At 40.4% G+C, this 25,894-nt stretch overlaps 1 protein-coding gene across 3 annotated transcripts in view; it reads right to left on the reverse strand.

Annotated features, from left to right (window-relative positions):
* Nucleotides 1-467: 467 nt before the first annotated feature.
* Nucleotides 468-25,894, reverse strand: part of MDGA2 (MAM domain containing glycosylphosphatidylinositol anchor 2) — a 1,122,977-nt gene continuing 1,097,550 nt past the window's right edge. For all 3 annotated transcript variants that reach the window (XM_033952215.1, XM_033952214.1, XM_033952216.1), the window contains exons 15-17: nucleotides 16,619-16,749; nucleotides 6,483-6,588; nucleotides 468-2,286 (exon numbers count right to left, since the gene is read on the reverse strand). In XM_033952215.1, the coding sequence (XP_033808106.1) occupies nucleotides 2,198-2,286; nucleotides 6,483-6,588; nucleotides 16,619-16,749 (326 nt within the window). In that variant the 3' untranslated portion in view covers nucleotides 468-2,197. The remainder of the gene's footprint in view (nucleotides 2,287-6,482; nucleotides 6,589-16,618; nucleotides 16,750-25,894) is intronic.

Raw genomic sequence — 25,894 nt, forward strand, 5'->3', positions numbered from 1 at the left:
TTACAGAAGTAAGGGTTAACTAAATAGGAGCCTCTTACAATTGCCAATACAACTCAGAGGAGTCCTATCTTTTAGTACAAAGCCTGAGGAGACTTCAGAGTGAGGAAATCTACAAAGACTGTACAGAAAAGCTGTAGCTGTATAGTGAGCTATAGTCAGCACAAATGCAGATGCACTAACTGATTATCGCAGAAACATTACCTCTCCTCCCCAGATGTGCCCCCTCTGCGTAAAAATAAAAATGATCTTTTAGTGTGGTTTGTGCACACAAATTGCAAAATTACCATTGGATGCCTCAGCGTGTCTCATGATAAGCCTTTGTAAGCTGCAGTAAGCACAGCTTACCACAGCTTAATAAAAGGAACCTTTGTTGAGTGATTAAGCAAAAATTAGCATTTTTGTACAGGTCTTCTAATGTAAGCAGAATTAAAAGCAAATGACCTAACAAAAACACATACCACTTCTCATACCTTACCTGGAAAGAGGCTTTATTGAACATAGCTGTAAAATTATCAATTCAGATGAATTACTGAATTTGCACAAATATTTCTACAGAATAAAAAAAATTGAGCCTTGTCACTGTTTACTATGTCTTCTTGTGCTTTTTTGTATCAATATTTGCAATTGTTATAGATTTAATATTTATATACCAATTACTTGCATATCAGTTTTAATTCCTAGGGATCTGAAAGAACATAGAATACTTTCCGGTAGACAAAAGTCCTTTTAAATGAAGTTAAAAGTTGAGATAATTTATGGAAAAGATCTTCAAATTTTCATAACCAACAATGTAAGGGAAATTTACAATGCATTGGAAAATTGGCTGGTTAAAGGTATGGTATGTTTTCAGGTAGCTCAGTCATTTTTACAGGGTTTTTTTTGTAAAAATGTTTTCTTTTTTTAAATCTTGCTATAATAATAAAATAATATCTCACAATCTGCACAGTCTGACTATAGGGCAGAGGCATAATACCCTCAGTATGTTTAGAATAAAGCGGATTTGCACGCCCAGAGTTGCTGTGGAGTTTGTGTGCACCGCAACCATGTACACTCAGGTTCTTTGCTTCTTTTCCCTCTTAAACTAGGGCCAAATTCATTTGACATGGAGATTAAAGTGTGGAATCATTTTGTATTTTATTGTCTTCTGTACTATGTATATCCTAACAACTTTTGTTCTGGTTGTTCACTTCATAACTTGAAAAAAAGTGTTTCTGCCCATGTCAGTACCACTGGAAGCTAATAACATAAGCTGAAAGACCATGGCTGTCTAGAAGGTTAAAGAACAAATATCCTGCCCCAAAGGGCTAATGCAGCAACTTAGGTCCATCCTTCTGAAGCAATATTGCTTTTCTGGCCTGGAATCTGCACATATAGGCCTGTAGTTTGTTTACAAAACTGTTCTACATAAACCACTCATAGCAGTGCAAGCTTCTATGTCTAAATTTTTCAGGCTTGTTTCACTGAAGGCACTTGGTTTCCATGGCAATTTATAAAAGATGGTGGTTTGGTTTTTCATTAGAACAGATGACTTTAATTGGAAGGTTCAAGTGGCTGCAAGCAAACTCCATTGAGCCTGTGTTACATGTGAGCCCAGGCTGTACATCCTGGTTAATAATCCATGCAAAAAAGAGACAGCATATAGTTATTTAGCATAGCCATGAAAGAAAAGAAACATAAATGTTTTAAACAGCTTTGAGTTAGGGTTATTTTCTAAGAAAGATGACAGCCAAAGGCAAAAGGGCCTATTTTTATTTACTCTGCACTAAAAACCTTCTTGAAGGGAAAATAAATGCCAACTCTTCATGTACCCTGTTTACTGTGAGGTTTTTGTTGGCAGGCCATTAGGTTCCCATGGTAACAAGCAAAATCTATTCATTTGAAATAAAACCAGCCATGACTTTGTGCTTTGACGAGGATTTCTTTAGCTCTTTTTTTTTTCAGGAAGCAACCAGATGATGCTGTATTCCTCTTTACCACAGAAACACCTGAAGTTATCTTTCGTGGTGGCCACATCAACTTTCGTATACTGTTTGTAATATTTTTATTTTACTCCAATGATGCCATTTGCCCCAGTGCTTTTTTGAGTCAGTAGTGAGTAGAGGAATCTTTGGTAGTTTCTTTTTAATGTCCATATACAAAGACTCTTTCTTCATGCCAGTGCCCAATGAATCTTTTTGTAGCCTCTGCCAGTATAAGGTCACCTTCGATGACTTAAGACAAAGATCCAGAAGCTAATTAGAAACAGCCATATATGTACTAATGTCCCAACACTACCAGACTGTGAATCTAAAAGAAAACAAACAAACAAACAATGTAAATTAACATTTTCTCATTTCATCATTATTATAACAATGCATGTTATGGAAATGTATTTTTATAATGATTTTAAGGCTTGTATGTTTTAAATTGTATATGTTTTTATTGACTTTACGGTAGATATCCTACAAACAACAGGATGGTTGGATAAGCTGGAGAGAGCTTGGACGGTAACTTCAGCATTTGGAACCTTGGCCAATAACAGACTTTACCGTCTACAGCCCAGAAATATCAAAGAAGAGACAAGTTAATCTAATCATGTATTTTTTTAATGGGTATAACTTATGGGCAGACTGGATGGACCATTCAGGTCTTTATCTGACGTCATTTACTATGTTATTCACATAATTTAATTTACATATAACTTCTTATAGCCTATTACTTTTGGCCTTAGGACCATATTGAGCAGATTACAATGAAAAAAATATGACAATAATAAAATGTAAAAACTCTTTTCCTCCCTCCACTTCCACCATCTCTCAAACCCTCACCATCCAAATAAGAGGAAAAGTAACAAGCAATCAGATCATTAAATGCTTAAGAAACACTGTATAATTACTCCCTTAAGACTGTAAGGAAGTATGTTCCAAAACCTCAGTATAACTTCCAAATAACAGGAACCTTGTGTTTGTAACAAGTAAAACTCCTTGTAAGAGGGCAACACCAACCCCCTCTTCTATGAAACCGTGCTAGCAGTTTCTAGCATGGGGAGCTGCGCTGAATGGCCCGTGCTGCTCCCGATGCTCTCGATACTCATAGGAACTCAATGAGCATCGGGAGCAGCATTGGCCTTTCAGCGCAGCTCTGCACAAAAAAACGCTAGCGCGGTTTCGTAGAAGAGGGGGCAAGTTTTGAGATGCACAAGACTGCCTAAATGATATGGTAGTAAAAAGGCTTTCAAATATGAAGGTTCTATTTCCCAAAGTGGCTGAAAAGCCAAGAAACACAGGGCTAGATGCACTAAACACAGTTGTTAAGACCGTGCGAGTCACTGTTGGTCAATTGTGGAACAGTGATTGATGTTCCTACAAGTTTCCATGCAAATGGTTTGCACGGAGGTTCATCATAATCCCAACCAACCAGTTGCTCTGAGAGCAACTTTGATACATGCACGGAGATGGTTTGGGGAAGCCCGAACAGCTGAGTGATGGGGAAGCCCCAAAGCAGCTTCCTGTCACTCAGCTGTTGGGGCTTTTTCTCTTTTTTTTAATGGCACAGATGTACATGTGTTACGCATGCATAATATCTGCCCCATTAACAAAAAAAAGACACCCCCCCTCGATGATGGTCCTCCCCACAGACACTGCCAACACCGTGACTGGCAGGAGGGATGCCCACTCCCTCCTGCCGCTGGCCTCAGCCCTTCTGACCCCCCCAAACTGACCCCCAATTGAAGATTGGCAGGAGTGATGCCTACTCCCTCCCGCCGCCATCCCCTGGCCCTCTGCCATGAGCTAGGCCTCTGTTCAAGCCAGCAGAGGATGCTAGCCATGATCCTTGAGAGAATCTAGGTGTGTTCCTCTGGAAATGAGGTAAACCCTTCAGGAAAAGCCCTGGCCTAGTCATCTGTCTAGGGCCACCAGATTCACCATGCAAAGAAGCAGTAGGTAATAAAAGATATCAATTTTTATTTGGTCCTTGAACTGGACCCAGTTCAGAATGGTCAAATTCAAGAAGAACAAAAAAACAGTAGCACAAAAGAAAAATGATTTTCCTTCTGTCTGTTTAAACAATGCATGTTGTGGTTTTAATGCCCTGGGTTTTCTGATCTAAACATGCAAATATATTTTACCAGGGTAAAGTCTTACAGACCACTGCCTCTTTCATAAAACATAGGAGTTAATCAACAAGCAAAATAAACAATACATCACAGCTTTGAAATTAGATGCTATGGCTGCCTGCACCACAGGTGAGAGCTTGGTTTTAATCAGGCTCTGAGATAACTCTATCCTGGTACATAAAAGGCAGGTACTTTCAATGGAAACAGCCACAATCCTTTCATTAACAAGTGGTAGGCAGGTTCATGTTTGTAAGGAATAAAAGAAACAAAACTTTCCAGCAGTATCCAGAAAAAAAATGCAAACATTCTCAGCATTGTTCCATAATTCTCAGTTCCTCATACCAGCTTTTACAAGGTGGTTCCCTCCTTGCTGAGTTTCAATACCACTCTAGCAGTAAAGGTAAGAAAAAAAGGAAAAAAAAATACCACAGCCAGAAAATAAAAGCAATGGAAAACAAAAAAAAGAAATAATGTCCAACTTGACAACACAGTTCCTTTTCTTTAAACTGGCTCTCAGCTGGCCTGGCTGGCATTTCAAAACTGCACACAGTCTTTTAGAGGGGGGGGGGGGAACCCAATACCACCCCTCTTTCTTTCTACTACAGAGGTTTCTTACTTTCAGCACAGTCATAAAAATAATGCAGTTCAGCAAACAATGCCTTAAGGACCCACCTCCATACACTTAGGAAGTTTTGCTGGCTCTTCTGGCCACCCGGTTATGTCCATTTCCTCACAGACTTCTGGTTCTTCTGTGCATTGAGGTAGTGACGGTCCTTCCTCTGCCATCCCCACCTCATTGCCTAGCCACAGTTCAGGTGAATAACTCCGCCCTTCATGTTCCTGCCGCCTTTCCTGATTCAGGACCTGCTCTTTATGTTTGTAATAGTCACCTGGGAAGGAGGGTGGGGCTTGGCTGCAGAGCATGGCTTTACCTGTACTACTTTCCCTTGGGCTGCCTTAAAGAGACAGACTTTCCCTTATAGACAGTAAACCTTGCTGGCTTAAAAATAAACCTGCTTTGTGGTGTGCTTTCCTCTATGTTGTTAACAAACCAGTCTCTGTCTTGTTCAGCCTCAATGTCAGAGGAGTGGCCACTGACTCCTGACTTGGCCACTGACTCCTGACTTCTACTATTGACCTGGTCAGCTCTTCTGGTCAGGGAACGTATGTTTTCTTTGAGACAAAGTCAGAGCTGGCACTGGGTTTGTCACAACTCCCGAACCCAACACCCCCCCCACCCCAAACCGACCCTCCCAACTGAAGATTGGCAGGAGGAATTCCCATTCCCTTCTGCCGCAACCCCCCATCAAACTTAACCCCCCAACCAGGCCCCCCCAACCGACCCCACCCTTCACCACTCTCCTTCATGAAAAAAAAAAAAAAATCAGCGGGAAGGAGGCCCACTCCCTTCTGCCACCAGATGCATGCCAGCCCCACAAACTTCCCCACACTCCCTGAATCTCCCCTGTATTTTGAGATTAGTTGACAACAGGAGGGATGCGCAGTCCCTATCAAATCATACGTTGAAAAACACGAAAAGCTTGCTGCCACTGATGATGCAGCTCAACATTCCCTGACTTAAGCCAAGCCCGTTTTCATCTTAATTCCTTTTCTCATGTCCATAAACTCTTAGAAAAAGAGACCCCCACATAGATGTTTTTGATATGCAAACTATATAAAAAAGAGAAAAAAAAGCACAAAACAAGCCTCGGTAACAATAGCAAAGCAAACACAAAAAGAGGCAAGTGAGATGTCTTAAACCAACCAAACAGGCAACATTTATTAGGCCAGGCCTACAACTTTTAGGTAGTCCATGGTGCCTACCAGAAAGTAAGTGTAGTTAGGGGCGGATTGTGGCCATGTTTGGCATGTAGGTGCCTGCTTTGGACTTAGGCATTTGTATTTGAGCCAAGAAAGCCCTGGCACAAATATGGTATGCCTAAGGTTAGGGCTCCTACGGGCGCCAAAGTCCACTTTAGGCACAGCTATTCTATAAATGGTACCTAACTTAAGATTGACATGTGCTAAGCGCCACATTCCTTGGTGCCTATGGTTTAGGCACTGTTTATAGAATCGGGAACTTTTTAAACTGTTAACATAGGTGATTTTTTATACAATTTTTTTATTTGGGTAATTTACCAAGAACGTACTTCACCACATTGCATATGCTCTGCCCAAACTCTACCCCAGAACATGTCTACATGTGGGTTCATAAGAAGTATGCGGCCTTGTTTCTCTGCCTGCTGTATATGTGTCAATGAGGGAGAATTTTATTAAAACTCTTTCACAAGCATAAAGCCAGGTTTTAGGACCGCAAAGTCTATGAAATTACCCCTTTATGGAATGATTAAAAATAATTGGACTGCTTATTGGGTACTCTACTTACTGTTAGCTGGTTTTTCTGATTTCATACACTCTCCTTCTACAATTGATATATCGTCTATAGCAATATCACCTTCTATACCAGGACCTCGAACACCTTCAAAAATTAGCTGCAGAAAATAAGTGAACATTTACAGATCAATCCATCATTCAAAAGGTATGCGATCAAAACATCAGTTTAACTCTTCATTTATCTCTGTTGCAGCCTGGACCCACTTCCCTCTGGCTTTCTAGTAATGAACTCTGGCAAACTCTGTAGTGGGGCGATGGCACACATGCCCACAGAGAGGGCGCTGAGTGTCCCCTCTGGCACGCGTGCCATAGGTTCGCCACCAATGGGCTAGGGCATATTGGGACTTTTATAGTCTGTATTCTGAGGTGCCCACCAAGTTGTGGACACAAAATTGTTTTGGTGTTATAATGATAAGAACTGTGTGTCTCTAAGGCTAGCCACCCTGAAGGTTGAGATAATATTGAAATATGCTTAACTTCAAATGCAGCATCTGCTATTTGCAGTTTATTTGTAGTTTCTGTGTCATTGCATTTATTGTTTGGAGACTCATTGACACACAGGATAGAAGGAAGCAATGTAGAAGGGGAGGGGTAGTAATATGAGGATACCAATGCCAACTGTCCCATTTGTGTGCATGTGGAAACCCAGAATACTAAAATATACAATGGAAAATACATTCTTTGGTTATGTACACATTGGACAAATCAGTAAAGGCAATCTCCCTAAACTCATACTCCCCCTTTTATGAACAGAATTCCTATGAGTATCAGAGCAGTTACTGCTGCTGCCGGCGCTTAAACCCGTGCTATGTGTTCATAAAAGAGGGGGATAGAGATTAACTGTACAATTTAAAATAAATGTTTCTAGTTAGCTTTGTATGTAGCCTTCACATTTAGATAAATGAAAGAATTTACAAAAAAATTCCAAATAAATGAAAAGTTTACATTTTCATTTGGACAAACAAGAAAGGAGAACCAAAAATACATCTTAAAGAGGATACACCAAGAAACAATTAAAAAAGAAAATGATATCATAAGTAAAATAACATACTGTAAATGTCAATAGATTTCCAATTTCTATACTTTGCAGGTATGTCTGTCTCTTGCAGCTGTCTGTCAAACAGAAAAGGCAAGGAAGGTGTCTTTTCAACCAATGATAAAGTCTTTATTTGAAAACGGTGGTCCCAACAAAGATCCCTGTTTCGGCATATAGGAAACGCCTTCCTCAGGGGACACTTTTGCTTGAAACACGTGTGCAGTTAAGCAGGAGCGTTCAGAGCACTGTTTGCTCTTGTAGCTATCCAACAGACACAGGTCTAGTATTGTTCACTTTGTTGGTAACTGAACCAAGAAGCAGATGTGTAGCATAATCTATAGCAGGCAGCAGGCAGTATGAATAAATACAGTGGTGCCTCGCATAACGGCCGCCTCGCACAGCGGACGCTGCGCACAACGAACTTTATGTCGTGATCCGTATAACGTACTTCGTTTCACACAACGAAGTCGCCCGAGCTGCATCCTTCCGGGGTTCCTGCGGGGTTGGATCGCAGCGGGGTTGGTCGAGGGTAGTCTCCTTCTCCTTACCTGCCCTGTCGCAGCACACAGCCGAACGGAAATCTTCCCGATGTCAGCGCTGACGTCGGAGGGAGGGCTTAAGCAAAGCCCTCCCTTCCTCCGACGTCAGCGCTGACATCAGGAAGACTTCCGGTCGGCTGTGTGCGGCTGCGGCAGGGCAGGTAGGAAGAAGGCAATAGCGAACGAAAGAGGGGGGAGGGGGCGGTCCGCCCCGAAGAATGTGCACAGCTGGTCAGGTCCCCCGATCGACCGACAACAGGCCCGGCCGACAAACCTCCCTGCCCTGTAGCCGCGAATCTAAATTACCTCTTACAGCAGCTTCAATAATCCAGCTGCTGTAAGAAGGTAATTTAGATTCGCGGCTACAGGACAGGGAGATTTGTCCGACCGGGCCTGTTCTGTTGTCGGTCGGGTGCAAAAGCGCCACAAAGGTGGAGGCAGGGAGGGAGGAAAGGTGGAGTGGAGAAGAAAAGACGCTTAAGGGGGGAGAAGGCCGCTGAAAGCACATGTTGGAGCAGGGGATGAGAGGGAGGGAGAGAAGGGGAAATATTGGACAAGGGCAGAAGGGATGCTAAATCATAGGGTGACAGGCAGAGAGAACAACAGGAAAAAGAGTGGAAGCAATCTTGAACCCTGAGGGTGAGGGCAGAGAGAGGTGGTGAGATGATTGATCATGGGGAGAGGGACAAAAGGGAATAGAGATGGGATAGGAAGATAGTGGAAGTAAAAGGACAGGGAGATGTATGTTTTTAGATGTATCTAAATAAAAATAATAACAAAAAATTTATCTTTTTTATGTCATCTTAGCATATTTTATGCTGCAGAACGAATTATTTTTTTTTACATGTATTCCTATGGGAAAACGCGTTTCACATAACGAACGTTTCACATAACAAACTTGCTCCTGGAACCAATTAAGTTCGTTGTGTGAGGCACCACTGTATGGTGATTTAAGTCTCAATTCCACACAATTCTCGTACTGCATGAATGACTTAATATCTGGAAATATCCTGTAATGACATTTTTTTAAAAAAATCTACTTCTACTACTATTTATTATTTCTAGAGTGCTGAAAGGCACACGCAGCGCTGTACATTCTAACACACAATAGACAGTCCCTGCTCAGAAGAGCTTACAATCTAATTTAGACATGACATTTCAGGGTTGGGGAGATTATAGTGGGTATAGGTATCTGACAACAGTGAGTGGGAGTTAAGAGTTGAAAGCAGTTTTAAAAAAGTGGATCTTACGCTTGGATTTGAACACTGCCAGGGACGGAGCATGATGTATTGATTCAGGCAGTCTGTTTCAGGCATATGGCGCCGCAAGAAAGAAGGGATGGAGTCTGGAGGTGGCAGTGGAAGAGAAGGGTACAGATAAGAGGGGATTGCCTGATGAGCAGAGATTATGGGGCGAAGCATAGGGGGAGATAAGCGAGGAGAGATTTCAGGGGGCTTCAGAGCGAATACACTTGTAAGTCAGCGAGAGGAGTTTAAACTGTATTTGGAAATGGCTGGGGAGTGAATGAAGCAACTTGAGGAGAGGTGTAATGTGAGAATAGCGGCTCTCATGGAATATGAGTTGTGTAGCAGCATTTAGAACGGATTGAAGAGGTGAGAGATGGGTGCGCGGGAGGCCCGAGAGAAGTGTGTTGCAGTAATCTAAGTGTGAGGTGATGAGAGCGTGGACAAGGGTTTTGGTCATGTGTTCATAGAGAAGAGGAAGGATTTTGATAATATTATAGAGGAGGAAGCGAATAGGATTTGGCGGTCTGTTGGATCTGAGCAGAAGAAAGAGAGGATTCAAAGATCACTCCAAGGTTGTGAGCCAACGACACAGGGATAGCGTTATCCACAGAAATAGAGAACTGCGAGAGGGGGGAGGCGATACATCCAAGCAGCAGGCTGAAATTCTGGCCTGAACTCCCACAGAGATATCCGGCATGGAGTCATCAGCATAGAGGTGAAAATCATGAGAGGAGATCAGCGTACCAAGAGAGCGGGTATATAGGGAAAAGAGGAGAGGGCCCAGGACAGAGACAGGACAGGAGAGGGCCTTGGGGTACATCAATAGACAGTGGGATAGCGGCGGCAAAGGATCCACTGTAACATATATTGAAGGTACGATGAGAGAGATAGGAAGAAAACCAGAGAATGCAGAACCCTGGAATCCCAGCGAGGACAAAGTGTCGAGATGGAGGCGGTGATCAACAGTGTCAAAGGCAGCAGACAGATCGAGAAGAATGAGGAAAGAGTAGAGTCCATTGGATTTGGCCAGGAACAGGTCATTAGAGACTTTAGCAAGGACAGTTCCTGTAGAGTGGAGAGGGCGAAAGCCCGATTGAAGTGGGTCAAGAATATTAAGAGAAGAAAGGAAGTCCAGGCAATGGCGATGAATAGCACATTTGAGTAGTTTGGATAGGAAGTGCCACTATATCTTTCTTGAGATAAGGAGACCAGAACTGAACGCAATACTCCAGATGAGGTCGCACCATGGAGCAATACAGGGGCATTATGACATTCTTAGTCTTGTTAACCATCCCTTTTGTAAAAATTCCCTGCTTTTTTGGCCGCCGCCACTCATTGTATTGTCTACAATGATACCCAATGCAAATCATAACCTGTTAACTGTATATTATGTATGTTTAACCTGTAACAGTATAGAAAACAAATTAAATAAATAAACAAACTTTTACCCAAGGCTGCAACAAATGGTTGAGAGGGAGAGATATGATAGAAGTCCATAAAATACTGAGTGGAGTGGAATGGGTGGACACAAATGACTTATTTACTCTTTTCAAAATTACAAACACTGGGGAGCACACAATGTAGCTACTAAGTAGTAAATAAATAAAATAAAATAAATAACCCAGAGAAAATAGTTCTTCAATCAGTGTGTAATAAAACTCTGGAATTCATTGCTAGTGAATGTGGTAAAAGCAGGTAGCTTAGCAGAGCTGAAAAAAGGTTCCTAAAAGAAAAGTTAATGAGCCATTATTAAGATGGACTTGGTATAATCCACTGCTTATTCCTGGAATAAGCAACATAAAATATGTTTTACTCTTTTGGGATCTTGCCAGGTACTTGTGACCTGGATTGGCCACTATTGGAAATAGGATACTGAGCTTGATGGACCATCAGTCTGTCCCAGTATAGCAGCACTTATGTTTTTATGTTCTTAAATATATAGAAGTTTGGCATGACATATATTAAGAACATAAGAATTGACGCTGCTGGATCAGACCAGTGGTCCATCGTGCCCAGCAGTCCGCTCACGAGGCAGCCCCCAGGTCAAAGACCAGTACCCTAACTGAGACTAGCCCTACCAGCGCACTTCTTGTTCAGCAGGAACCTGTCCAACCCTGTCTTGAATCCCTGGAGGGTGCTCTCCCCTACGACAGACTCTGGAAGAGCGTTCCAGTTTTCCACCACTCTCTGGGTGAAGAAGAACTTCCTTACGTTCGTCCGGAATCTATCCCCTAGCTAAGTTTCCTAGATTGAATGGGCTACTGGGCTTGATGGACCATAGGTATGACCCAGTAAGGCTATTCTTATGTTCTTTGTATACTGACTTATTTTGTCAACAAGCTCTACCATGGTTTGATAAAAGGGGCTCTGTGTTTTAGATGTGCATAAACCAGCATTTAGATGTTTATTTTGCATACGTGTCTAAATCCTGATTTTACAAAGCTAGGCTAAGCTCATCTAAAACTGAAAACAAGGGGCATGTATTGTGTAGGACAAGGCAAGTCAAAAATAAATATCTTCCCCATTTCAAAAGGAGGAATGCATATTTATGTCCAAATAAACACTGACATTTACACCTCTACCCAGGACATCAAGTTTTCAGAAAAGGGCTCATAATGAGCAGCGCTCTGTCCCCCCCTTTTACAAAACCACAGAAGTGGTTTTTAGCACAGGCCGACGCGCTGAATGCGCTGCGCTGCTCCCGACACCCACAGAGTTCCTATGAGTGTCAGGAACAGTGCAGAGCATTCAGCGCATCGGCCTGCACTAAAAAAACGCTTCTGCAGTTTTGTAAAAGGGGGAGGGGGATATTAGAGGGATTTGAGTTCCTTAACCTCCTCCCCCCACCCAAATGTGAACCTGGACTCCTGTGACAGCTTAGGAAAAATAAATAATAATAATTTTATTTTTATATACCACAATAGCATAAGCAGTTCACAGTAATAGAGACAGTTGACAGGCAGCAATTGAAATACAGCAGCATAATTATAAAGTTATACAAATTTATCACAAAAATAGGACTTTACTGTCCTTCTGAAAGATTGGTAGGAAAAAGTTTTCAATACAGATTCACTTAACCAGTCATTCAGTTTACCAGCTTGAAATGAAAGAATCCTATCAAGGAACCTCTTATAAATATAACTTTTCAATGTAGGAAAGGTAAATAAATGAAATCTACGGGTACGTCTAGTAATGCCAGCAAGATCAAAATGGTATAAATGGAGCCATCCCAGTTAAAGTTTTGAAACACATACAAGCAAACTTGAAAACAATTCTAGCCTCCACTGGTAGAAAGTGAAACTTTTTATAGTAGGGTCTAACATGATCTGTTTTTTTTTCAGAATTTAGTAGGAACATTATTCCTTGTGAAATGTACGCTGAAAACTATGCATGTCTAAAATATGGTCAAAGTTAAAGCCAACTGGTTATGCACAAAAATCTCAGATAATGATGTAGCTTGAAAAGCAATCAGACCTTCAGACTAGAGAATGACATGAGAACAAATCTGTCCCCGTCCCTGCAGGAACTCAATTCCCCCATCCCGTCCTCGCGAGTTTTGTCGCTGCCCCATTCCTATAAGCTCTGCCTTAACTGCACAAGCCTCGAACACATGATTTTAAAGCATTTGAGGCTTATGCAAATGAGGACAGAGCTTGCAGGAATGGGGTAGGGACAGGAAGAAAAATCGCAGGGACGGGACGGGAAAATGAGTTCCCGTGAGGACGGGGAAAAATTTGTCCCTATGTCATTCTCTACTTCAGGCTACATAAATTTAGGGCTTTGGAAAAGACAATGCACAAAATTACCTTTTCACATGAGAAAACCCTATTCCCTCTAGCTGAATCCACCTATAAATTTTCCCAGCTTAAGAACAGAGAATGTTATGGCTCTTATTCTACAGCTCTTAACTTTAAATAGCCATGGTTCAGTTAAATTTTTTTATCTTCTCATTAGCAGTTGGTAAATATGATTCTATATGGCCTTCTTAATTGTTCATATTAATAAGAATGACTTCTTCATGAAGCCCTGCCTCATTGAATCAACTAGTTTCCCCAAAATATACATGGATATACATACTTAAGAATGATCTTGCAGGAATCATCTATCAAAGGATGGATCAAAGGATCTATCAAAGGACTAGTTTCTTCTTCAAATTTTGTAACAAGTCACTGTGTCTCAAGATATGTGCATTGTGAGAGCATAACATTACATTATATTAGTGATTTCTATTCTGCCATTACCTTGCGGTTCAAGGCGGATTACATAAGAGTTGTCATGAAGTTACAAGATATATAGGCGGATTACATAAGATTCGTCATGAAATTAGGTAATACATGTTGGGTAATTTGAACATTTTAGATTTGCTAAGGAGTAGACAGTATAGTAGGTGGAGCTTGGGATGGATCTGGTCATGTTAAATAGGTTTTATGTATTTTTTGAAGTGTAGAGTTTTAGTTTCTTTTTTGAAGGTTTTGTAATCTGTGATCGAAGACAGCAGATTGGTGAGTTGTCTGTCTAGTTTTGCTGCTCTGGTGGCTATTAGGTTATCATATAGTTTCTTTGACATTTTTGGTTGGTGAGTGTGTGAATAGTGAGTGGGTTCTCCTGTGTCTGGTTGAGATGGATTGAGTTAGTCGGTTGTTCCAGTAGGTTGGGCTGTCTCCGTTTATTGCTTTGAATAGTAGGCAATAGAATTTGAAGTGTACTCTTGCTTGTATTAGGAGCCAGTGTGAATCGTGGTATGCCTCTGTGATGTGGTCGTATTTTTTCAGTGAATAGATGAGTCTTAGGGCTGTATTTTGTATTGTTTGTAGTTGCTTTATCATGGTCGCTGGGCAGGGGAGGTATAGTATGTTGCAATAGTCTATTAGTCCAAAGATAAGAGATTGTACCAAAAGTTGGATTGTTTCCTGTCGAATAATTTTCAAATTTGTCTTACATTTCTCATAGTTGCGAATGATGTTATTATTATTTTGTTGATTTCTGGTTGCATGGTACAGCCTCTGTCAATCAGTACTCCAAGGAGTTTTAGCATGGGTTGAAAGGGGTATGAGATCGAGTTTATTACTAGGTTTGTTAAGGTTGGGGTTTTGCTGTTTTCTAGGAGGATGAAGTTTGTTTTGTCAGAGTTAAGTTTTAGTTTGTGTTCTGTCATCCATGTTGCTACTGTTTTGAGTGTTCTGTGTATTGTGCCTATCATGGTGGGCGCTGGATGGTCAAAGGGGAAGAGAATGGTGATGTCATCTGCTTAGCATGTTTGTCTAGGCAGGAGCTGAGGGAAGCTATGTATAGGTTGAATAGTGTGGGAGACAGAGGTGATCCCTGGGGAACTCTACAGGGGTTGGACCATGGTTCTGATTTTTCTTTGTTTGTTTTAACCCTGGCTACAATTTGTTTTAATCAGGCTACAATTATATCAGAGTAAGGAAGGACTAGGTTGGACTAAAAGAAGAGTGGCACTGTATATAAAAAATAATAATTTTAAGGTAACAGAATTGCAGTGTTTGTAAGATGAGAAGGCACTGTGGGTTAACAAAGAATGAGAATGCGGTATCTATTTTATTGGTGTGCTATACACACCTCAGTCTATGGCCTGGTTGCCCTGGGTAAGCCCGCCCTTACTAATAAAAGCTAAGCAGGGTCAGGCCTGACTAGTACCTGGATGGGAGACCACTTGGAATACCAGGTTCTCTGATTAAGGAGCCCTCTGTTGGGCAGTAGTGGCATAGTGGAGCCACATACTGTGCAGGAGAAGGCAATGGAAAACCACTCCTGTACTCTGCCTTTAAACATCACAGGGTGGATTTTTCACTCTGTGTGTTGCCATGGGTCAGTAGCTGACTTTGTGGCATAATCTATCCATCCATATACACCTCAGTAGTAGGATCCAGAAAAAGAAAGAGGTCTAATTGAAGACATTCACAAAATTGCTATTAAAGGTGAGGCTAAGTTATTTCAAACTGCAGAATGATGACTGTGATATATCCCAACTGCAGAGCCATCTTGGAATAGGGAGATCTTGGATTTTCTGCATGGAGAACTATTCAAGAAACCCATAATAGAACCCATACAGAAGGGGGTGATAATGAAACTGTGGCTTGCACTTAGGGAAAGTGCTTCTGATATTCTACTGTGTGATCATCTAAGATAAGTAATCATTGGTTGGTGTAGTTCAATATTAGAGCATAAGAGTGTTCATTCAAATGTGAGTGTTCCTAAAAATGGACCTTTGTTAAAATGAGGGAGTACTAGGGAATTATTAGATAGATGAGGAAGAAACGGATGATTGTAGGGTTCAGGAGTTTCAGCATATCACTAGTCTTCAGTTGAGAAGGAAGTATATACTCACTCAATTCACAAATATGTGCATAATGAAAGCAGGCCTGGTCTGAGCATGTTTTCAGTGGGATTACAAGGGGGGTTCAAATATACATGTGCATAGCTCATTTCAGAAGGGGGATGCATGTTTGTTCTCCAAGATCAATATTAGAATTTACACCTTCTACCAGAGACATCTAGGTTAAACAATGGTCCTTGTAATATAAAGTGCTCTACTCGGGGATTAGGAGAGTTTGCTCCTTTTATCCCCCAGTGTTTTTTTCCCACCTGCCAAAAGTGATACTAGCAAATGATATCAAGCTCTGTGATAGCTTGGGGAAACGTAGATATATTTCTAAAATGACATGCAAATCACTCTCATTAATATTCATTGTGGGTATTCTGAAAACCTGACTGGCTGTGGAACTCCTAAGTCAGATGTTGGAACACATGCTATAGTACTGTATTTAAAAGCTGTTTACTATAAAGCACAGTTACTTACCATAACAGGTATTATCCAGGGACAGCAGGCAGATATTGTCACATGTGGGTGTCATCCACGGAGCCCCACATGTGAGAATACGCTTGTCCTGGGATAATACTCTTTTCTCTCAATATGGGTGGTAAATATGCAAATCTATAGCAGATACAAAATAGCAGTCTAGCGTACCCAGATAGTTATCTGGAATATTGATAACATCCAGCTACACAAAGGATCCACCCATGGACTGCTGCAACTAGTGCCAAAGGAGTCAGTAAAGATTTTCAACTGCATTATACCTCTGAAAATCTGGATATGGGCCCTGGTGAACAGCAGCTATCCTACTCAGGTAAGTTTCCTTGAATGTCATGGACTTTATTTTTTTTTTTTCATAGGCAAGAAATATCGACTGTCTTGAAAATAATTATAAACTACAATATGCTTAGGACTCTTCTTTGTTTTATGCCTATTCATATCTTTTCACAGCGATTCATGAGTCTGCGTTACCTGAAATGAAGTGGTTGGGTGTATATTAATATAGGCCTGATTCCAATGATTTCCTTTGTTCCCATTTGAAGACCATAATGGATGTTCAATTGTTGCCTGTCCCTTTAGACGCAGGAAGACATTCAAAACACCTATGAGAGAGACAAGACTTTTTTGTTATCATTTTAAATATATAAAACCAATCCTTGTTATCAAACTTATAAGCTGTAAAATCTCTATAAAATTACAGTACCAAGGAGGTAAAGGTTTTTCCACTTGTAAAGCCTTTTATAAAATTAGTTCAATGCCTATAACATTTTAGCATGCTTAATGGGAGACCCAATTCTTGCAACGTTCCAAGAAGAATCAAATATTTTTTAGTAATCATGGCACATCAAGGGGTAAAAAACATAAAACATATAATTTTGTCAATCATCAGAACTAGAAAGCCCCAGCTCCAACCCCCAAGTCATTCTTACTCACTTTAGATTAAGACCAACACCCACGCATTCTGGTTGCAAACACTCCACACTCTCCCCTCCCAACATCCCTACTCAACACTCTGGGCTCCTTTTACAAAGGTGCATTAGGGCCTTAAAGCGTGGAATAGCGTGCGCTAAATTGCTGTGCACGCTAGACCTTAACGCCAGCATTGAGTTGGCGTTAGTTCTAGAAGTGTAGCATGGGTTTAGCACGCGCTAAAATCCTGTGAGCGCTAAAAACGCTAGTGTACCTTAGTAAAAGGAGCCCTCTATCAAACCTCCAATTCCAACCCATATCTGGAAGAGATCAACTATTCAGATGCATGCTGACTCTCCCCGGCAAAGGCACCCCTACAGAAAGCAATAAGAAAAACACCACTGTTGTTCCTCACCAACACATTAAAATAGCATTAGAATATCACAGTGTCTTTAAAAAAAACCTCCTGCTCATCATCATCCACATTGCCATTAAATCCACAGCTTACCACATGAATACAGTTTCCACATCTCACAAAACTATATAAGCAAAATTATGTACAAACAATTCAGCCTCATCTTGTAAACATATAATATTGGAGACATAAGTCACTGCTGCAACTCCAGCTCAGGACGATCATGGAAATTCTGGGCTATGAAGATTCAAGTCCAAAAACTCCACCTTCATAGATCAAGAAAGATGGAAAACATGAAGCAGATCATCAAGAGGTCACAACCTCCGCTGGTGACTCAGTTCTCAATCCAGTAAACCATTTAATGACTTGAGAGTGGGATTCTGCTGTATTAAAAATGTGCTGGTAGTTTAGATGAACCTATATCACTAAAAGAATTACAAATGGCATTGAAATCCCTTAGAGCTGGGACCGCTCCAGGTGGATATGGATTTACGGTAGAGTTTTATAGAGAATTTCAAATTTCCCTTTTACCTTATTTATTAAAATTATATCAGGATCAACTGAATAAAGGTTGTATATCAGGCACTATGGCAGAATCTTTAACTATTGTTTTGCCAAAGCCAAATAAAGATCCAACATTGGTTTCAAACTACAGGCCTATATCTTTAATAAATGTAGATGGTAAATTATTAGCTAAGATTTTAGCATTAAGATTGGCTAAACCTCTTCCGCATATAATAGGAATGAATCAAACTGGATTTGTTGCTCAAAGACACTCTTCTAATAATACTAGACTGGCATTTTAGATGCATTATTTAACAAAACAAATTAATGATCCGGCTTTTTCGGTATCACTAGATGCTGAGAAGGCTTTTGATCGTGTAGAATGGAATTTCATGTATCAAGCTATGGAGTAGTTTGGTATTGGATCCGGATTTATACAAATGATTCAAGCACTGTATAGCTCCCCAACTGCTCGTTTATACATAAATAATAATTTTTCAGATGCTTTTAAATTGCAGAGGGGAGTTAGACAGGGTTGTCCAATATCTCCTTTGCTCTTTGATATAGTTCTTGAACCCTTGTTGTTAGCTATTCGACAGGCAAAGGACATACAGGGTATTCCATGTGTTGGAGTGGAATATAAAGTATCCGCTTATGCAGATGATATCTTGCTTCATTTGAGGAATCCGGAAACAACAATTCCATGTCTACTGGAGGTAATAGATACATTTGGAAAATTCTCAGGATACAAAATAAATTGGACTAAATCAGAGATTTTACCTTTAAATGTGCATTGTACAAAAGGTATACTTGATTCTTTCCCTTTTATTTGGAAAGAGGATGGAATAAAGTACTTAGGTATTTGGTTGAATAAAACACTCGAAGAGACAATGAAAATAAATGAAAAATTTTTATTACAAAAAGTAACAGAGTTGTGTGAGCAATGGAATCCTTTACATTTGTCATGGTGGAGAAGAGTTCAAACTGTTAAAATGATGATTTTGCCTGTAGTTTGCTATCAATTGGGAATGATACCAGTGTTTTTTCAGGGGTCTTTCTATAAAAAATTAAATAGTATTCTGGTTAAATTTATTTGGCTGGGTAAAATTGCAAGAGTGGCTCTAGTGTCTTTGCAAAGACCAATTGAGGAGGGTGGGGTAAATTTTCCCAATTTTTATAGGTATCATCAGGCCTATATCATGCGCCAAGGTATGTATTGGGTCCTCCCAGAGCTTTTGGAACAACTACCAGAGTGGTTACGGGTGGAGAGATCACTTATCTTTCCACTTAGGCTTGATCTTCTGCTTGGTATAAAAGTGCCTAGAATACGTAAAGACAATAGAGTATTAATGGATACTTGGAAAACATTAAGATTTGTAGACAAATTAACTACTGATTCTATTTTAAAATCGAAACAACAGACTATTTGGGTAAACTCCAAGATACAAATAGGCAGGTTTAAGGTTGTCTGGAAGGATTGGATTAAAGCAGGTATAAGATCCTTAACGGAAGTAATTGATAATGGTAAGCTGCTTGATTTTTCACAATTGCAACATAAATATGGTCTGAAAAAAAAACAAAGTTATAAGTGGTTGCAATTGAAGCAGGCTATTCAGGTGGGGTTCCCTGAATGGAAATCTTTAAATGATCATTACAGCTTAGAATTCTTATGTTTCCAGGCAGATTTTCTGGGACACCAGGCCGCAAAGTGGTATAAAATTATATCTAATTATTTGAATAAGAAACCAAAAAATGGATTAAGAGATATTTGGAGCATTGAGATTAAGCATCAGATTAATGCATCTCAATGGCCACGTATTTGGTCTTGGAGAATTAAAGGTACGATGTCGGCATCTATTAGGCAAACATGGTTCTTTTTGTTGCATAGAGCATTCTGGACCCCTACTAGATTACAAAAATTAGATTGCTCTAAGTCTAATAGATGCTGGCATTGTAAAATTGAAGTTGGAACTTTAGACCATCTTTTATTTTATTGTCCATGTATTCAGGCATTTTGGATATCAATCTGGGATCAAGTTAACCTAATGATGGAGAGTCATGTGGCATTGTCCTATGACACAGTGGTTTTTGGAATGTGCATGAGGGCTAAATGCCAAATATCTGCAGCAAACAATAAATTACTGATGATTCTTACTGGTGTAGGAATTCAGCAAATAACGACTAATTGGAAAGACTGTTCTAGACTGAATTGTAGTTTTTGGTGGAACTCAGTATGCCATATGTATAAGATGGAAAGATTTCTTGCAGTACAGAGGGGGCATTTTAAAAGGTTTCAGGAGGTGTGGAGGCCATTAATTGAATATTATAATGATTAAGGTTTATTCTTTTTCCTTAGGGGATAATTTGTAGAAATGGGGGTGGGTGGGGGGGGGATAGGATAATCCAATTAAATAGCGGTATATTTCAACTGATTAATGGATATAAGAAACATGGTATATATGTATGAATAGAAAAGGAAAGGGGGTAAAATTATTGGAAATATGTTGTTATGAAATATTAGGGGATATATGTACTATGATGAGATATATTTGTTGTGCATTAATGTATATAATAAAATGAAAAAAGAGTTTGAGGAAGAAAGGGTGGGGGGAGGGATAGGTTAAAGTATGATTAATTGTATTAAGGAAGAGGGATGTCTAAGTATGTATATGTTTGGATAGATTATTTTATTGAAATGGGAAGGGATGGGAGGTAGGTGGGAGGGAATTAAAACATGTATAATAATATTGTGTAAGAATGTCAAGTGAGTTATGTGATTTAATTGTAATAATATTGTACACTTGTTGAGAGAAATAAAAAGGAATAAAGATTTTTTTTTTTTTTTAATGTGCTGGTATCTTTCATAGGCCGCCCTCAGACAAGCGGGGAATTGTATAATAAACTTTTATTATGTGTGATCAATAATTTACATGTCTTTGAGTATTCCTACTGCATGCTTATTCAACTACAAATTGTACAAATGATCTCTAATATATATGCATATGTGAAATTTGCATGCCCACCAAATACTTTACAGGCAAATCTCACTCATACATATTCATTAGGGATATCTTGAAAACCAAACTGGCTGGGGGGTGTCCCATAGGACAGGCTTAAGAATCACTGCTTTAGAATTCATTTGGAGTCAAGTGACAGAATTTTGGGGGGCTTGATCCATCTTTATGGCAATAAATTATCAACTGATATATGTTTTGAACTGTCACTGAAGAAATTAAAATTATGCCGAAAAGCCATCTCTTCTCATAAGTGCTTTTCGAACTCAGGGTTTTGTGGCTGAGAAGGATGGCTGAAGGAAACTTGAGATAATTTTAACAGTTATAACATTTGAGTGTATGAAACTCTTCCCTATCTTAGGGTGCCTTTTATCAAACCATGGTAGATTTTTTGTACCATGGGCTGCCAAGGTAAATGCTCTGATGTTCATAGGAACTGAATGAGCATCTGAGCATTTTCCTTGTTGGCTTACGGTACAAAGCTCTACCGTAATTTGATAAAAGGAGCCCTTAATTTCTGGAGCTCTTTCCTTGATTTTGAATTATGCATCAGGATTTGGAGGCAGGGCAGTTGGACAATGTCTTTTATCTTAACTTCCCATTTAAAAAAATGGAGTTATTTTCCAGGTACTTTGTGCTTTGTCTTGTACTTTGCTTTGATGGGTTTCCTTAAGCAGATAAGCAAATAAAGTGAACCTTGAATCTTGACCCATCCATATTCATAAATTACTGTGAACATTTTTCTTTGTTAGGCAGTACTGTATAGCAGATTTTTAAAAAACAAAGTCTTCTTTGACAATTAGAGAATAGTGGGTATTTGGAGCAGATCTGATTCACTACAAAAGCAATCCCTTTCGTAAAGCGGCTGATCCTCCTACCTGTCTCCCTCTGTTCTTCTAACAATTTTGAACAGCTTGTCTTGAGGAGTGAGATTGTCTGCAGGGTTCTAGCAAGATTAGAATGACAGCTCCTATTCAGCTGGGATCAAGTGGCTTTGTGAAGGAGAAAATTACAACAATCAGCTTATAGCACATGTCAAGAGGTCAATCTGATCACTCAAATGACATGGTTTGTCCAGATTGTGTTTTATTGGTAAAAGTGGTTAAGATATCACTGCTCCTTCTGGAGCACAAGATTATATCAAAGACGGACAACAAAATAACTGGAGCTATTAAAAAGGGCAGTCAGTGATTTAATCTAAACTACCTATAATTAGTTTTCCAGAAAGAATATTCCTTATGAAATATAAATCCTTATAAAACAATTTTATGGGGCATGTTTAATCAAGAGCATTAAGTACTTAATGTGCACTACAAGAGATACCACATGACGGCGTTAAGGTGTTCTGCAGTAATATATGTAAAGAGTGCATCTCATGCGTCTGTGTTAAAGGCGTGTCTCATGCGTGTGTTAAAGGCGCATGAGATGTCACAACATGAATGAAAAGGAAAAAGCACCAGTCCTTTTAAATCGCTTTTGTGACATGAGCACCTTACTGCTATAAATGCATATGACACGTGCCTATGACGTGTACCTTCTTTAGCAAACTTTTCAAACCACCGTCATATAAGCCAGCTAAATATAATTTAATATGGAAACTTATCTATATATGGTAGTTCTGTAAACAGCATGCCCATGTAGCGCCTACTTGACTATAGAATATCAGTATAACTGGATATATGTGCTATATACCTGAATAACACTACGGTCACCTTTGCTGAATAATACTATGGTGACCTTTGAAGTACTCCCCTTGGGAAGCTATGCACCAATGCCAGCGCCTAGTCCACCCTTCAAAGCAATTTTGGAACTATTTTTCTGGAATGGCCATCAGAGCTGTCATCGTATTACCCTTGATGTCCTGAATGTCATCAAAATGTCTTCCTTTCAATGTTTCTTTTATCTTTGGATAAAGAAAAAAGTCACTGGGGACCAGATCAGGTGAGTAGGGAGGGTGCTCCAATACAGTCATTTGTTTACTGGCTAGAAACTTCCTCGTGATGCGAGAGCCAGGAGGGATCATTTTTGAACACATCTTTCTCATGCCAAGATTTTCAGTTAAGATTTTTCTGTTTCTCTATTGATGTTTACTTGGTCTGCTATGCTTTTCACAGTCAGCTGATGATTTTGACACACTATTTGACAAATTTTTGTAATGTTTTCGTCAGTTCTGCTCATTACTGATTGCCCTGACCTCTCTTAAGAACATAAGAATTGCCTCTGCCGGGTCAGACCACAGGTCCATCATGCCCAGCAGTCCGCACCCGTGGCGGCCCCCCAGGTCCATGACCTGTAAGTACTCTTATACCTAAATCTTTTATTCCCTAATCGTTTAATTTTCTGTATTGTAGCCCTCTATCTATACTCTTCAATCCCCTTTTCCTTCAGGAAGTCGTCCAATCCCTTCTTGAAACCCAATATTGTACGCTGTCATATCACCTCCCCCGGAAGCGCATTCCAGGTGTCCACCATCCTCTGAGTGAAGAAGAACTTCCTAGCATTCATTTTGAATCTGTCTCCTTTCAATTTTTCTGAATTACCTCTTGTTTTTGATGTCCCCACTAGTCTGAAGAATCTGTCCCTCTCCACCTTCTCTAAGCCACTCATGATTTTATAAGTCTCTATCATGTCCCCTCTAAATCTCCGCTTTTCCAGGGAGAAAAGTCCCCAGCCTCTCCAGCTGTTCAGCATATGAAAGGTTTTCCATGCCCTTTATCATCCTCGTTGCTCTTCTCTGGACCCTCTCGAGTATCGTGATATCCTTCTTAAGGTACGGCGACCAGTACTGGACACAGTACTCCAGATGTGGTTGCACCATCGCTCGATACAGTGGCAGGATAACTTCCTTCGTTCTGGTAGTGATACCTTTTTTGATAATGCCCAATAATCTGTTCGCTTTATTTGAGGCCACTGCACATTGTGCCGCCGGCTTCATCGTTTTATCCACCAATGCCCCCAAGTCTTTTTCTAGGTTGCCTTCCCACAGTATTCTCTCTCCCATCGTGTAGCTGTACATCAGGTTCCCTTTCCCTATATGCAAGACTTTACATTTCTCTACATATCTGCCATTTATTTGCCCACTCCCTCAGTTTGTCCAGGTCTCCTTGTAGTTCTTTGCATTCCTCAACAGTTCTGACCCTACTGGAGAGTTTTGTGTCATCCGCAAATTTTATGATGTCGCACTTCGTCCCTGTTTCCAGGTCATTAATGAATATATTGAACAGCAGTGGTCCCAGCACTGACCCCTGCGGGGCACCACTGGTGACTCCTTTCCAGTCAGAGTAGTGTCCCTTTACTTCTACCTTCTGCTTCCTGTTCATCAACTAGTTCTGGATCCATCTGTGCACGTCCCCTTCCACCCCGTGGCTCCACAGTTTCTTAAGTAGTTGCTCATGGGGTACCTTGTCGAAGGCTTTTTGGAAATCCAGATAAACGATGTCTATGGGGTCACCTTTGTCCAATTTTTCGCTTATCCTCTCAAAGAAATATAGTAGGTTCGTTTGGCATGATCTTCCTTTGCACAAACCATGCTGGCTTGTTCTTATCAGATTGTTTTTTTCTAAATGCTCATTGATACTTTCCTTGATCAATGATTCGGCCATCTTCCCCGGAACTGAGGTTAAGCTCACCGGCCTGTAGTTCCCTGGGTCACCTCTCGATCCTTTTTTGAAGACAGGTGTAGCATTCGCTATCCTCCAGTCCTCCGGGATTTCCCCTGTTCTCAAGGATAGGTTAAAAATCTGCCGCAGCAACTCCGCTGTTTTGTCTCTGAGCTCTTTCAATATTCTCGGGTGGATTCTGTCTGGGCCCGGAGATTTGTCGGTTTTTAATCTATCTATCTGCTTGAGTACGTCTTCGAGGCTTACCTCCCTCTTGATCCCCCTTGAAGAACTTATCCAGTTCCGGCACGTTGGATGTGTCTTCTCTTGTAAAGACCGACGAGAAGAATATGTTTAGTCTGTCAGCCACACCTTTTTCTTCCTTCACCACTCCCTTCCTGTCTCCATCATCTAGAGGTCCCACCTCCTCCCTCACTGGCTTCTTTCCTTTCACATATCAGAAGAATGGTTTAAAGTTTTGTGCTTCCCCTGCTAGTCTCTCTTCATATTCTTTCTTTGCTTTTCTGACCACTCGGTGACATTCTTTTTGGTGCCTCCTGTGCTCTTTCCAATTTTCTTCGGTTTTGTCCTTTTTCCACCTCCGAAATGATTTTTTCTTGTCTCCTATCACTTTCTTTACTTCGTTGGTTATCCATGCCGGGTCTTTTGTTTGATTCTTCTTGCCTCCTTTTCTAAATCTGGGTATATACAGGTTTTGCGCCTTGTTTACTGTGTCCTTGAATAAGGTCCATGCTTGCTCCACAGTCTGTGCTCTCTTGGAGCTGTTTCTGAGTTTTTTTCTCACCATTTGTCTCATTTTCCCACTCGGTATCTTCTCGGGATACTGACTTCCGAACCGTCGACACCAGGTCGACTCTCGGCTTTCCCCTTCTGCTTAGGTTAAAGCTAGCTCTATCAGTGATGCTTTCTCCCCTCTCAGAAAAACATTTAATCCATTTCACACTGCCATTTTCTTCATGGTATTATCTTCATAAACTTGGACTAACGTGTCTCTGATTTCATTTCCACTCTTGCCAAGTTTAACATGAGATTTAATGTTTGTTCGTTGCTCTACTTCAAGCTCTGCCATTTTCGCAACAGCACACAAAAATATGCAACAACAATAACGAATGCCTTTCAGCAAGACACTGCCACATGTCGACACAACCGAAGCTGTGAGACATTGATATACCAAGGTTATGAAACCTTACTGAGCTTTTTGCACAGTCCAGCCAATGTAAGCGCATGGTGGCAAGTTCATAAGAACATAAGAATTGCCACTGCTGGGTCAGACCAGTGGTCCATC

This window comes from Geotrypetes seraphini, chromosome 7 (genome assembly GCF_902459505.1).
Source record: "Geotrypetes seraphini chromosome 7, aGeoSer1.1, whole genome shotgun sequence".
NCBI lineage: Eukaryota > Metazoa > Chordata > Amphibia > Gymnophiona > Dermophiidae > Geotrypetes > Geotrypetes seraphini.